The sequence below is a fragment of the Aulonocara sp. 'chitande type north' Nkhata Bay genome, linkage group LG17 (genome assembly GCF_057382095.1).
Source record: "Aulonocara sp. 'chitande type north' Nkhata Bay isolate Kocher_YH1m ecotype deep benthic linkage group LG17, A_spYH_male_GT1.1, whole genome shotgun sequence".
NCBI classification, from domain to species: Eukaryota; Metazoa; Chordata; class Actinopteri; order Cichliformes; family Cichlidae; genus Aulonocara; species Aulonocara sp. 'chitande type north' Nkhata Bay.
This window is the reverse complement of record NC_141360.1, coordinates 23,985,593-24,000,641: the sequence shown is the minus strand read 5'-3', so window position 1 is coordinate 24,000,641 and position 15,049 is coordinate 23,985,593. Positions and strand designations below refer to the sequence as shown.

The 15,049-nt window shown below is 41.5% G+C and overlaps 1 protein-coding gene and 1 long non-coding RNA gene across 4 annotated transcripts in view; one reads left to right on the top strand and one right to left on the bottom strand.

The window, feature by feature from the left end:
* Window positions 1–2,077: 2,077 nt before the first annotated feature.
* Window positions 2,078–14,748, top strand: LOC147310102 (uncharacterized). The gene is made up of 5 exons (XR_015125667.1): window positions 2,078–2,169; window positions 2,656–2,807; window positions 10,389–10,580; window positions 14,342–14,538; window positions 14,629–14,748. It is a non-coding gene; the product is annotated as an uncharacterized LOC147310102 (long non-coding RNA).
* prkcq (protein kinase C, theta) overlaps window positions 4,712–15,049 on the bottom strand; it is a 37,092-nt gene continuing 26,754 nt past the window's right edge. For 2 of the 3 annotated variants that reach the window (XM_086268980.1, XM_086268981.1), the window contains exons 10-18: window positions 14,617–14,746; window positions 14,356–14,525; window positions 13,220–13,393; window positions 13,021–13,112; window positions 11,837–11,899; window positions 11,608–11,746; window positions 10,366–10,554; window positions 9,469–9,597; window positions 4,712–7,159 (exon numbers count right to left, since the gene is read on the bottom strand). In XM_086268980.1, the coding sequence (XP_086125106.1) occupies window positions 7,001–7,159; window positions 9,469–9,597; window positions 10,366–10,554; window positions 11,608–11,746; window positions 11,837–11,899; window positions 13,021–13,112; window positions 13,220–13,393; window positions 14,356–14,525; window positions 14,617–14,746 (1,245 nt within the window). In that variant the 3' untranslated portion in view covers window positions 4,712–7,000. The remainder of the gene's footprint in view (window positions 7,160–9,468; window positions 9,598–10,365; window positions 10,555–11,607; window positions 11,747–11,836; window positions 11,900–13,020; window positions 13,113–13,219; window positions 13,394–14,355; window positions 14,526–14,616; window positions 14,747–15,049) is intronic. The other variant, XM_086268982.1, reaches the window with a different exon arrangement.

The window sequence follows — 15,049 nt, the reverse complement described above, 5'->3', positions numbered from 1 at the left end:
GAATGGCTGAAAAAGAAAAGAATCAAGGTGTTGCAATATCCAAGCCAAAGTCCAGACTTCAACCTGATTGAAATGCTGTGGTCAGACCTTAAAACAGCTGTGCATAAATGAATGGCTGCAAACCGCAGCGAAAACAAGCTAAAGTTTCTCCACAATAAGACTGATAATTATACAGAAAAGGATTATTTCAAGATCTTATCAATAAAGGTGGTTCTACAAGACTGAATCATAGGGGTTAGTTAGTTTTTCTCAAACTGCATATGGGTTATGTTTAATTCTTGGCTCCTGTGAGTCAGTCATTTCTCAACCTTTGAGAAAGTATTTAAACAGACAATTATTCTCATGCCAGGCCGTAAGGCTATGTTTTTGCACTGGCTGCAGCTATGGAGGTCACTGAGAGGTAACAGCTCCCTGTTTAGAGGACAACCGTCTGTGCTAGGAGTTTGGGGGAGTGGTGGCTAAATAAGTCAGAGGTTCATCACGCCATTGAGCTGTGTTTTGCATTTGGATTTGCTTTATCATTACTTAGGATTTCACTTGTTCATGAGGTTTAAGAAGAGGTTGTGATTTAGGGTTTTAAAAAAAAACACCCTCAAAAATAAGGTGAGTCCCAGGTCTGTCTCAGGTCAGAACACAATATGTTAAGAGCTCAAGTGAGCCACACCAGCAGCCTTGACACAGCACCACTAACTGAAGTCCTTGGAATGACAATGGGATTTTTTTTCCCCACTCAAAGTGAATTTTGGCTAAACTTTCCAGGTGGCTACCTGCTGAAAAAAAGGTTTAGCAGAAGAACAGTCTCGTGTGTACTTGAAGGTGAAATATGAGACAAATAGATTTTGACTGTCAAACCTGCATGTATAATTGATTTGGTTGCACTTTAAAAAAAAAAAAAAATTTGTAATTTTACACTGTGTGTGTGAGTGAGTGAGCGAGTATGGATCTCAGCACAACAACTACAAGATTAGCATCGGTTGCATTGCGTGCAGCTGCTTGTGCCAACACAAGGACCATCATCTACCCACTGCACCCGTGGTGTCACAGCTTTACAGTGAATCTGTGTTACCTTGTTTGAACAAGGTATTCAGCTCTGGTTAAAACCTCTTTGGGGCCCACCAACAGTTTCTCTACACAGTAAAAACCCCAATACCACTTATTATACTGTACTATTTCTTTGTAAAGGAAGTTTATTTAGGTCACAGGTGCTACAGAGCACCTGATATTGTTTGGTTGATGGGGACAACAGACAGGTTTTTATGTTCTCAAAGATTTAATGAGCAACTTAGAAAAATATTAAATTTTTAAACCTTTAAACTTTTATCAGTGAATCTTCCATCAAATAAAAAAGGATCAGAATGGAATATTTGAAAGTTTAATTTAAAAAAAGTGTCTGTAAATATATAGCTATTCTATCACAGATATTGGAACATATATTAGATATATATTAGACTTTTGCACTAAAATGAAAGGTCATTTTAAAATAAAATGTGATTCAGGACAATGATTGGAGGTAATCATGTCATCTATATTGGTGTGTGTCAAAAAATAATTTTTTTGTTCTGTATTTCTGTCTCTGTCACATGCAAATATCTGGCTATGACTGGTGTGAAAAAATAGTTGTAGATGATTGGCTCCAGCCTGACAACAACCTCTTACATGAGCAGTCAAGACGTCAGTCTTACTGGGGAAGCAGTAAGACACATTTGTTGTCAAATTAATAAATAATAATAAATACATTATCTTTTTAAAGAAGTGGTTCATGTGGCTGCTTGGGACTCGTAGATATGTTTTTCATGTGCTGTCTTAGCCATCCTTAGCAACCTGTTAACTGTTTGCCAAAGATGTAAGACACAGATGTTAAACATGACATGGGGCCAAAACTGGATGCCAAAAAGCTTCAGCATTAATAAATACATGTATTTCCAGGTCTTGAGAAGTTGTTTTAATCATAAATAATGCAAAGCAAAAATATTCATTTCTCTATGTGACAGTTTTATCTTTGTAGAGCTAGTATAAATTGTAATGCACATGTAAAACAGATACTGTTGCTATGTTTTGTTTTGTTTTAAACTCTGACGCAGTGCGTAAAAACAAACTAAAATAAGTTTGACACGTCAGAGCTAAGATATTTGGCAGCCAGCAGCCCTCAAAAACAACCACCGTTTAATGGTAAGTTCTAAACAAGCAAATTGGGTAAGACATGGGGTTTTGTGGTATTCTGACCTACAAAATTATCCGTGTTATTTAGGCTGACTTGCATATAAACATGCATCACGAGCAATAAATAGTGACACTTTTGACAGGTATGTATGATCACTTACAAGGAAACAAGCAAAACCCATAAAACTAACCCCCAACTCAAACTCATATTCTCAAAAATCAGAGAAAAAATACAGCTAAATACAGTAAAACAAACCCAATAACTGACCCATATCCATAGCTAAACTACTAGCATCAAAATGTCTTTCTTTGCTCTTATGATTAGTTTTTCTTTCAGTAATCAGTGACTTACTGAAAAATGTGATAAACACTTTTAATTGGTTCTTACACACAAACAACAACTCTTCTATTTTCTTATTCTGAATAAATTGATTAGTATGAGTTCTTCTATTTTCTTCTCTTCTTTATGTAATCACGTGGGAATTTCTTTTTCAGGAGCATCCCTAATGTGATTGGTTTTCCAGCAGAGGGCGACCTGACCCCAGTCCAAATATTGCTTGTATCCCATGTAGAATAGTGTCATCCTCCCTGAGCAGACAGAGCCCCTTCATGTTGCCAAGTAAACAACAACCCAATCTTTTTGCAAGGTCAGCGTAAATCTTAACCCTGTCCCTCCCAAATGTTGTGTTACTCATGCATATTCAGATTATTTGTCAATATATTCAAACCAAGATTGGTATCAGGGATCTCAAATCCATAATTGTTAAAGCAGCAGTACGCTGGTATGTTTGAAGGAGTATTGTATATAGCAGGAAAAAAATCATTTTACATTTTGAGAATATTGAGTTTAACAAAATATCCGAATGTTTTTTTTTCCTTTGTCATTTTCATTTTATTTTAAATATTTTTTAAAATTGAGGAACCTGGAATGTTAGGCGTCGGTATTAAAAATTTCAGGCTCGGGCAGCAGTTTGAAGGAGGACCCAAGTTGCAGACAGCGGCGGTAATGCGAGTGAAATTTCTTTACAGTGTGGCAAGTGGCAAACAGGAAATGAGGAACAAGCTAGACATAAACTAAACTGGGAAAGCTAGTAACAAACAAAACCCAAAACCATAACTCACAGAATAAAACGCTGGGAAAAACATATGGAGGTAACACAGGGGATGAGGAGTCGAGACTGAAGACCAGAGAGACGGACTGTCACCAAGTTACACAGAATAACACAGAGGAACCGACGAGGAACACAGGCAGGCACACACTATAAATACACACAAGGTAATGAGGGAATCACACACCAGAGGGGAACACAGCTGAACCCAATTAAACACGACGAGACACAGACCTTCAAAGTAAAACAGGAAACTCACAAACAGTTTTACAAACAAACTCAGAGACACGAACAAAGCACAGAAGGGAGAACACTAAAACTCTAAGAACTAATACAAAATAAGAATCGGCATAAAACAGAAGATGTTACTAAAATGAAACACAAAACGCTGGGTCACCGGCCCAGTACCATGACAAAGTGATAAAGTCTAAAGTGGAAATTTTGAAGAAAAATTAAAATACTTTTCTTTGAGGGTAAAGCCAAAATTTTGGGAATAAAGTTTAAAATTGGAAAGTAAAGCTATAAGTTTGAAAGTCATGTCAAACTTGGGGCTTGACTGGTGATGCATTGGTGGAATCCTAAGTTTGTTTTAATGTGAAGGATATTTTCCTGTTTTTGCAGGTAAACAGTGTGATAATAAATATTAGTACTATCACTTTTCTCAACATGTTAACATTATGTCACGGTTCCCAGATTTAATCCTTGTTTTGTATTTCCTTCTTTGTGTTGTTTATGATTTGGATTTTTGGTTTTCATTCATTCCTGAGCATTATGAGGCTTTAGTACTTGTCATGTTTTACATTTGTGGCGTTATTAGTCTGTCTTTTCCCCTTCTGTTCAGTTCATGTATGCGTCGTGAATACTTGTTTCAGTGTGGTTGTTCTTCATTTCCTGCTTTATTTTAATAGTTGTCTTTTGTGCCTTGCATTTAGTTTTGCTTCCTTGTCTTGTCCTAATTAGTTTCAGCTGTGTCTTGTTTCCCTGGTGTTTTCTATCACTTCATGTGTATTTAAAGCTTTAGTGTTCCTTCAGTTTTTGTCAGTGTCTGTCTGTTCCTTGTCTGTTTAGAAACATATTCTAAAGTTTGGATGTTGTTTCACTTGGACTACTACACTTAATTAAAGGTTTGTTTTCGATTATTTGTTTGGCTGTCAGTCCTACATCTGGGCCATCCGTAGCACCTTAATGGAAAAAAAGAGCCTCTGACATTCTTTCTTAGGTAGTCTATATTTAACACTGAGTGCTAAAATAATTCAGCCATCAGTTGAGTAAATGTCTGTAACAGTGGAAAAGATGGTAAAGTTTCAAATTAAGTGGAAAAACTGAGATGGCTATTTTTGTTAACACCTCCACCTCTGGTCTCTGTCATTCTGATGTAACGCTACACGACCGAGCAGTTTTCATGTTGTCCCTCACCGAAACAAACACATTAAAAAAAAAAAAAAAGCCCACAATGTGCACACTTTAATGAACAGAATTCACAATGAGGAGAACATCAAAACTACAGTATGCAGGGAGTAGCTCATCATTAAAACAAAACTCCTGAGATACAACAGGAAAACACATGTAAACAATAACCCAGTTATTAAACCTCAGTACATTAACAGATCTACAACCAAGTAACAACACAGCATATCAGATGGACTATATAATTTATTTACATAAGAAAAAAAAAGACAATAAAATAAAAAATAAAAAGGAACAGGACAAGAAAACTAAGTTTCCATTTGGTTAAAGCGACTTTCTCAGTTTACTTTACTTGAAGACGTTAACTTCATTAAACTATTCTGAGGCACCATAAAATCACTACAAGCACATTTTCTATTTAAACACACAGCCCATTAAGTAGGAGGCCTGTACTACCGAATAACTTCAGCTTACCGTATCTGTCTTCATTTACAATAACACTGCAATCGAAGGTAATTATAAACTGGATAAGCCCACTCAGGGTTTCCCAAGGTAGCTATTAGCATCTTCACAGGACAGCATATGACCAATGACACATGTGGACAGATCTACCACTTTGAAAAAGTTGAAAAGATCATTATACCAGCAGCAAAACTCCATTTATTTATTTTTTTACTCTTCCATTTATTAAGGAAGAATAAAATATACTGTTAGAAAAGTCTGGAGAGTTAAAGGCTCTACTTATTACTATTTACCCTGTTTCCGTTACCAACAATAGATGTATTAAAATGTTCCAATGTAATTAATTATGAAATAATTTGTGTGCAAAAAGATGTTAATCTTGCTGCTCTAGGTCTGTTGGCAAAACATCACCGTGCAGTAATTAAAAGTTGAAAATTACAATAAAATTAAGCCTATAATGTTTTTGTTTTGTTTTTTTAAACAAAACATATTTCCATACAACTTTCATCCTTACCATTTCAGGTTGGGGAAAAAAAAACAAATATGAAAAATTGTAGGAGAAGATGATTCACGGTAGGACACATTTTTTAGATTTAAAAAAATCTCAATGGCACATAAATATCCGGCTGGACTTTGCAATCACTTGAAGGTTAATAAACCCAGTTTACTGGCCAACGGACTGAATTAATTAGGCCTCAGTCCGGCAGGCTTAGAGGTCAGTCAGCATCACCCACGGCAACCACAGGTCACTCGGTAAAAATGTATTCCCTGACCAGTTGGCGATGGTTTGCTGGAAGTTGCTGGCTGGTGAAAGTGGTTGCAATGAGGTACAGGGTGTTGCACTAAAAACCTTGTAATTACTGTTGCCAGTTAGCATAAAGGACACCAACTTGCCTACAAACTCTCTGAAAAGGGTGATATAAACAGTTCTGCTTCAAAGTAAAAGTTACACGTTTAAGGTGCAATGTCACTCATTGAGCATTTGGAGACAAGTTAGCATCTTCAGTGCAAACTACGGATGAACAAAGAACGAGAGGGAGATTTCTGATCCAACACCTTTGCAACCAAATTCACAAAGCAGCCCCTCCCCAGTTGGTTGGAGATTACATATTTTTCCCTCAGCGAGCTTTAGCTGCCGTTAAGTACAGGGATTTAGTGCGCTATTGCTTGCAGAAAAAAGCAGGAATGAAATTGTTCCTCAAGATCTGGTTTTCTTATTGATGCTCGTCGTGGAAAGACAAGAAATATGAGTAAAAATAATTAGTACGAGGGCTCTTCCAGAAATAGTGGTGCTTTTTTTCAGGAAGTGATGAGTCCCAAATGTAACATGCTCCGGAGCAGGTTAGGTTTGTACCATCTGGCTTTGGTAAGATGAGAACTGGCTTCCTGACTCCATATAAACTAGACTTAAGCCTGAAGTTACCTCGCTAAGTCCCAAATCTAGCTTCACAGTACATGCCTCGAGACATGGAAGATGTACACTTTCTCTCTTTCTTTCTTTTTTTTTTTTTTGAATATTTGCACATATTTGCACAAGTGTGCAATGTGTGAATAGTTTTATGACAGAATAAAACCAAACCAACTACATGCTGTTAGAATAACACTGTAAGAAAATGTATGCCTTTAGTCAACTAAACTCTAAAGTATCAAAGTTGACTACAGGTACATTTTAAAGGTATTTGTTTGAAAGTTAAAGATCCGGTCACAGTTTGGTTGTATCGGTTTATACCCCTTTAGTGGTTAGCATCATCATGTATGTGAGTTTTGCCACATTCGGGTTCTACAGTAGGTTCCAGTTACAGTCACTGCTGGTTGTGACTGAGCAGCCTGTTTGTAGATTGTAGCCATTTTTTGTCCGGTGGTCAGCGTGCTGCGATCCGAACCATGCCAGGATTAACGAAGGAGAAGTTTCTGAACATCGTCTGGTCTACGCTGTTGATAAGCGTGCGGTCGGCACACGATAGTCTGGGCTTCTCGTTGATAAACTCTTTGTCGAAATTACTGCAGTCGCTGGGTGAGGTCTGCGAGGATGAAGGGCAAATATTTAATTACATGCAATATTTCATACACCAGCGAGTAGATTAACAAGTAAATACTGCAGTACAGTATTTACTTGTTGTGCATTGTGTGCCGGGTGGCGGCCAGGAGCGGAGGCCCTGGAGGACTGACCCCCGGCTGCCAAGACTGGCAATAGGGACATGGAATGTCACCTCTCTGGTGGGGAAGGAGCCTGAGTTAGTGCGTGAGGTTGAGAGGTACCGGCTAGATATAGTCGGGCTCACCTCTACACATGGCTTGGGCTCTGGAACCAGTCTCCTGGAGAGGGGCTGGACTCTGTCTCAGTCTGGAGTTGCCTCTGGTGAGAGGCGGCGGGCTGGGGTGGGTATCCTAATATCCCCTCGGCTTGAAGGAATACTTCGAGGACCTCCTTAATCCCACTGACACGTCTTCCGAGGAGGAAGCAGAGTCTGGGGATGAGGGGAATGACCCGCCAATTTCCGGGGGCGAGGTCACTGAGGCAGTTAAACAACTCCTTGGTGGCAGAGCCCCTGGTGTTGATGAGGTCCGCCCCGAGTTCCTGAAGGCTCTGGACGTTGTAGGGCTGTCCTGGTTGACACGCCTCTGCAATGTTGCGTGGAGATCAGGGGCAGTACCTGTGGACTGGCAGACCGGGGTGGTGGTCCCCATCTTTAAGAAAGGGGACCGGAGGGTGTGTTCCAACTACAGGGGGATCACACTCCTCAGCCTCCCTGGGAAAGTCTATGCCAGGGTGCTGGAAAGGAGAGTTCGTCCGTTAGTCGAACCTCGGATACAGGAGGAACAATGCGGTTTTCGTCCTGGTCGCGGAACACTGGACCAGCTCTTTATCCTCTCCAGGATACTTGAGGGTTCATGGGAGTTTGCCCAACCAGTCTACATGTGTTTTGTGGACTTGGAGAAGGCATTCGACCGTGTCCCTCGGGGTGTCCTGTGGGAGGTGTTGCGGGAATATGGGGTGTCTGGCCCATTGCTACGGGCCATTCGATCCCTATACAACCGTTGTAAGAGCTTGGTTCGCATTGCCGGCAATAAGTCGGACTCGTTCCTGGCGGGTGATGGGCTCCGCCAGGGCTGCCCTTTGTCTCCGGTTCTGTTCATAATTTTTATGGACAGGATTTCTAGGCGCAGCCAAGTGGCGGAGGGCTTTCGCTTTGGTGGCCTCAGAATCTCATCTCTGATTTTTGCAGATGATGTGGTTCTGTTGGCTTCATCGGGTGAGGGCCTCCAGCTCGCACTGGAACGGTTCGCAGCCGAGTGTGAAGCAGCGGGAATGAGGATCAGCACCTCCAAATCTGAGGCCATGGTTCTCAGCCGGAAAAGGGTGGAGTGCCCACTCCGGGTCGGGGATGAGTTCCTGCCCCAAGTGGAGGAGTTCAAGTATCTCGGGGTCTTGTTTGCGAGTGATGGGAGAAGGGAGCCGGAGATCGACAGACGGATTGGGGCTGCAGCTGCAGTAATGCGGACGCTGCACCGGTCCGTCGTGGTGAAGAGGGAGCTGAGTGTAAAAGCGAAGCTCTCAATTTACCGGTCGATCTACGTCCCTACCCTCACCTATGGCCATGAGCTGTGGGTAGTGACCGAAAGAACGAGATCGCGGATACAAGCGGCAGAAATGAGCTTCCTCCGAAGGGTGGCTGGCCTCTCCCTTAGAGATAGGGTGAGAAGTTCGGCCATCCGGGAGGGGCTCAGAGTAGAGCAGCTGCTGCTCCACATCGAAAGGAGCCAGCTGAGGTGGTTCGGGCATCTGACAAGGATGCCCCCTGGGCGCCTCCTGGGTGAGGTGTTCCAGGCATGTCCCACCGGGAGGAAGCCCCGGGGCAGACCCAGGACACGCTGGAGAGATTATATCTCTCGGCTGGCCTGGGAACGCCTTGGTATTCCCCCGGATAAGCTGGAGGAGGTGGCTGGGGAGAGGGAGGTCTGGGCCTCTTTGCTTAGGCTGCTGCCCCCGCGACCCGGCCCCGGACAAAGCGGATGAAGATGGATGGATGGATGGATGGATACTGCAGTACAGTGATTTTCAAAGGCTGGGCCGTGGTCCCCAAATGGGCTGCGAACAAACTTAAAGTAAGGACACTAAGGCTATCGATGCAGACTCCACTCTGCAAACACGCACAGCAGTCTGAAGTTTGAAAATAGCCACTATAGTCAATTACTGTGTAGACAACTTTCTAGATGATATTTACTTTCACCCGTCGGCCGTATCAGCCAAACAGCTTTTACTAGCTACCAGTTTTTAACTGAGAAAATTAGTGGATATGTTGAGTAAGTGGTTCCCTGTTGTACTTACTATAGTTGGTGTGAAGGGTGCCGGCACCTGCCGTTGCTCTAAGGCGTTCCAGTCTGTGCTGCTGAAGAAACTGTGATGTCTGATGTTGCCTTTGGTTCCCAGCCGCTCCTCAGGTTCCCTCACAAACAGCTGAGGCACAAACGCACAGAGGTTTAGCCATAGGGCCCTGAGAGCTATATGTATGCATTTAATGAACATACAGGAAACTACGGAGCCCTGCAGGTCTTAAAAAATTAAGACGGACTTTTGCGAGATCTCGCAAAACTATCTCGGGATCTCGCAAAAGTTTTGCGAGATCTCGCAAAACAAACTCGGGATCTCGCAAAACAAACTTGGGATCTCGCAAAACAAACTCGGGATCTCGCAAAACAAACTCGGGATCTCGCAAAACTTTTGCGCGATCTCGCAAATCAAACTCGGGATCTCGCAAAACTTTTGCGAGATCTCGCAAAAGTTTTAGCCGCATTCTCAACCTCCCGTTAGCTTCGAGCTAACGGGAGGTTGAGGCCCACTACAGCCGGGAGGAACACCGCTTTCCCGGCACATCGTGCCTCGAACTCCCGGTCGGCTTCAAGCCGGCATCCGAAGAATGCGGCTAAAAGTTTTGCGAGATCTCGCAAAACTTTTGCGAGATCCCGAGTTTGTTTTGTGAGATCTCGCAAAACTTTTGCGAGATCCTGAGTTTGTTTTGTGAGATCTCGCAAAACTTTTGCGAGATCCCGAGTTAGTTTTGCGAGATCTCGCAAAAGTCCGTCTTAATTTTTTTTCTCCCATGTCCCCTGCGGGGCTCCGTAGGAAACAGTAAGAATCAGTTTCATCAATTTAAAGACCAGATCCTTGCTTTCTTTTCTTCCTGCTTGATCTTATTTAAACTGGCCACTGAAGCACTTGTCTGACCTTGATGAGTATGTCCTTTGCAGCTTTGCTGAGCCAGTTGGGATAAATGGGGGTGTCTGTCCGTATGGACTGAAACAGCTCCTCTTCATCGCGGCCGTGGAACGGAGACTGACCGATCAGCATCTCGTACAGCAGCACTCCGAATGACCACCAATCCACAGAGCTGTTGTACTTCTGACCCAGCAGGATCTGATACATAAAGATCACACAAACTGGTAAAATGAACAAGTTAAAGTGTGGGTTTTTCTTATTTTCTGTCATGCGCGTACTGTTACAGTGGCAGATGTTCACATTTAAATGGCCAGAGTTTTAAAGAATGAGGTCAATAACGTTTGAAAATAAGTCCTTATCAGTCAGATCTTGGGTTTCAGATTGCTCTAGATGTCAAACTAATTTTACGTCCTTGGTCACAGACAGCCCACTGTGATCTTTAAGCGGGCTAGACCAAGGAAACTCCCCTTTTCTGTCTGTGTAAATAAGTCTAACCACACACTAATTGCCTTAGATATCTTTGTATATAAAAAAGAAGTGTAATTTTAGTATATCTCAGTTTTTTCTATATGACAGAGAAATGCTGCAGTATCTGTCAGCACGACTTTTTGGGACTGATTTGTAATTAAATAATGTGTAAAACTGCAGAAAAAGTAGCTCACTGCCCAGAATATCCTGTAATAATAATAATAATAATAAAAAAATAATAATAAGATGATTGTGGTAAAAATGTTTTTTTTGTTGATCTATTGCTTTGTTACGCTGGAGTAGTGGGGGAGGTCTTTATCAGCAGGAAAATCTGTAAAACTTGCAAATACTGTTAAAAGTCCAAAATGCATGTGCTCATTCACATTTTCCGAAACTGTCTAGTGAGCTAGATTTAATCTTTTTGTGGCTGATTCTGGTCCCTGGGGCCATATGTTTGACACCTCTGTCCTAGATTATCAGCTTACAGTTTTTTTCTACTCTTTAATATTTTAAAATGTGGTTTAACTTGTTATTTTAAAGGGGCAGTTTAGAGGCTTATTTCACTCATTGGCTGCACAATAGCCTGTATAAGAAAAGCTACTCTAACAGAGTCCAAATATAAATGTACAGACCTAGCATCAAAAGCCCTCTTTGAGACGTCTCTAGAATTTAGACCTTTATGCGTATCACTTGGTGGCCAGCTGTTGTTGATTGATTCTTTTATTCAAAAGGATACCAGTTTATTACAACATTTACATTACTACAGCATGGAAAAGATGTCACCTCTGGGGCGATGTAGTCTGGGGTCCCGCAGAAGGTAGAGGTCCGTACGTCATCCTGCATGTTCTCCTTACACATGCCAAAGTCTGCTATCTTTATATGACCATCTAAGTCCAGCAGCACGTTGTCCAGTTTCAGATCTCTGCAGAGGTGGAAGAAAATGATTCCTCTTGGACTATATATTACATGTCATGAATTCCAGTCCTGTTTCTGGCTCTCACTGAGCGCCTACCTGTAAATAATTCCTTTAGAGTGCAGAAACTGGAGCCCACAGATGATCTCAGCTGCATAGAAGCTGTAAAGAGACACAGATGTATGTGAGAAGAGAGGATAAAATTCACAGGAGTGATCAGATTTAGGCCAAACTAGGTCAATCTAGTTGAAATTCTGAAATAGACAAACCAAAAAAATCAACAAACTTAAAAGACAATTATGTCACAGAAATAAGGATCACATGTCGACTGTATATAGAAATTAACATGAGCACCATAAAAATCCCCATAAGAGACTGTAAGTTTGAAGCCTGAGGGGGGCCTTAGCTTCTGGGGTAGTCATTTTTCCAGGACTGATAGCCATGCTTTACTAATGCAGATAGATTTAAAAAAAAATAACCGGTGGCTTCCAGATTGTATATCTGTAAGCCCCTTTATTTGCTCTCTACACAGACTATTTACCCACGTGTAACTAAAGGATGCTAAAATGTAGAATTTGCACTAAAAATGAAAACCACTGGCAATCTATAGATAACTGCAGATAATATGTTTATAGAGATTAGATCTATTAAAACCTAATGTGACGAACAAGAAAACAAGACCAAGAAACCAAGGACAATGCACGGCCATTTGGTAGCGAATTCTCAAGTGGTTACTTGTACTTCAGTGGTTAGACGCACTCTAACCACTGAAGTACACCAGATGTTTGTCTGACGCATGTCTCAGTCCTGCATCAAGTCACACCACAGGCATGTCAGAAGCAGAACATTTAGTCTGCATTGGGTATTTTATTTTGAAAATTGACCACATTCTCCATGCTGCTTTTATATCTGACTTCCTGCCCCCGTCGCCTACTCTGTGTAGCAGCTTCTGGGATGCTTACAAATGTGGCGTCGGGTGTATTCAGGGGTCAATCAACTCTTGCTTTGTTGTCTATTTTCCACTAAGTTGGACTGTAATTTCCTAAATGAGTGTCATTTTTCTATGATGTGAAACTAGTGATGGAAACCAAAAACTCAATTAGAAAATAGTTTACTGAGGTATATGGATGTTTTTTTTGCCCCCATGCTGGTAATGATTAATCATGCAGGTTAAAGGCACATCTGCAGTGAAGGCACTTTTCAAACCTGGCGGTTACATCCAGACCCAAACAGTGCAAAACTACAGTTGTGTGTCACTGTGAGAGCTGCGTCTTTTGACTCACGTGGCTCTGTGCAAGTCAAACTTGTGGCAGTTTTGGATGTGGAACATAAGATCCCCTCCATTCAGATACTCCATGACGAAGAACAGGTTTTCCTGGATGCGAAAACACAGAGGTTAGGGCTATATTTGTTTCCAGAGAATTATTTTCAGTGGCTACCTACTTGCATGCAATGACTGTGCAAGTGTACATGGGTCATCACCTTAGTTTGGAAGGTGCAGTAAAGATGTGTAAGGAAGGGATTTTCCCAGGCTAGAGACAAAACCCTCCTCTCTACCATGGTGCACTCAACATCATCATCCATCAGCACCACGTCTTTCTTCAGAGCTTTTACTGCAAAAAATTCACCGCTCCTTTTCAGCTCTGCTAGAAACACCTGGAGAAGACGAAGGACAAATAAAAAGCTTTAAAAAACAGGTTTAGTTTGGACATATAGAGTTGTAGCCTGTTGCCCAGTCATTTACCATAGCTAGCTCTTTGTGTTGCAAGACTTTGAAGTAACAAGAAGTAGGTGGTTTTCAGTGGAAACTGGCTGCACAACACATTTGACCACAAGCCTCAGAGTGCTGTGTAAAGCCCTCCGTGCTGTGTGAAGCTGCTGGCAAGAATGACTAAAATATGATGCTTTGACACATTTGCAGAAAACGCCCCCCCCCCCCCACTGTGTTCTTATAGAAATTCCACTAAGAAAAGGGTAATAATTAGTTTTTGTTGCATGCAGTTTTTAAGGGAAGGGAGTGTGTAATCACTTCTGTTTGTTTGTCTCTTTGTTAGCAGTTAAGCATCCACAGTTTTCAAGATATCATGTTTAATTTTTTTGTGATGGTAGATACCAAAAACAGCTCGGGCACATTCAGTTTTGATGAAAAGGTCAAGATCACACCAAATGTGAATGTCAGTGAAAACTTTAAACCATGTCAAGTAATATATCATATGAAAGAACATGTGGAGAGCTGTAAAACAAATTTTACATTTTAATACGACGCCCTATGATGTCACAATAATGCCATAAAGTTCACAAATTCACACACTGCACCAAAATATCTTAAAACCTCACGCTTGTAGATGATTTCAGCAAATTCTGCTCCACTTATATGGGTAAAGATAATACACCATTTTAGTATGTAATACTCCAAGGTCATAGGTCAAAGATCAGACATCTGCATGTTGTAATAAAAGGTTTTTCTACAGCCATTGCCCTTCGGGGGAGTTGTGCAACTTTGAATGCTCTTGTTAATATGTTGATATATAAAGTAACATGACAAAGATGCCACATCTTCATGCATGCTCTGCTCCGTGCTTTACTTTTCCTCTTTTGAATCAGGTCGCCTCTGCTACCTTGCCAAAGCTGCCTTTCCCGAGCATCTTGTGCAGGGTGAAGTCGTCGATGGTAAATTTGGGTTGGTGCTCTTTCCTCGGGACAGCGTACAGAGGCTCTTCTGGAAGCACCTCGCTGACCGACCTGCTGACATCTCCTGGTCCCTCCCATGAAACACCCTGATAATCTGCTACAAGAAGCAGGTTGAGAAACACAAATGACATAAAGTATGCAGTATGTATCCCTGCCTAACGGAAAGGAACATTTTAGAAGTTGCATACCTTTGCTTGCAGGTGTAGCTGTGGCTGGTAAACCCATAACTAGCCCGGATGGTGCTCGCACCACTCCCGGCTGGGCAACACTTACTGGACCTTCCCGACCAATAATGTCACTGTCTCTGGTACTTCTCGCCTTAAAGCAAAAGGTAGATCCAGTTTCAAAATGAAGTTTTCCACAGTAAAATATTCCTTAATTACTAGTATTAAAGGGGACAATTATGTTCTCTTATTTGCTTTACTTTTTCTTATGTTATCTAGTGTTACACAGTCTTATGTTAGATCTTCTCATTAAACAAAGTTTCATATAATGAAGTCTTCCTGTTAGAGGTGCATGATGTCACAGAGATGGAATATCTCGTGCTATTCAAGTCTTCTCTTTGCAAGGAGCAATCAGAAAGTTGGCTTAAAGGAGGAGAAGTTAAAACTTCTAATCAAG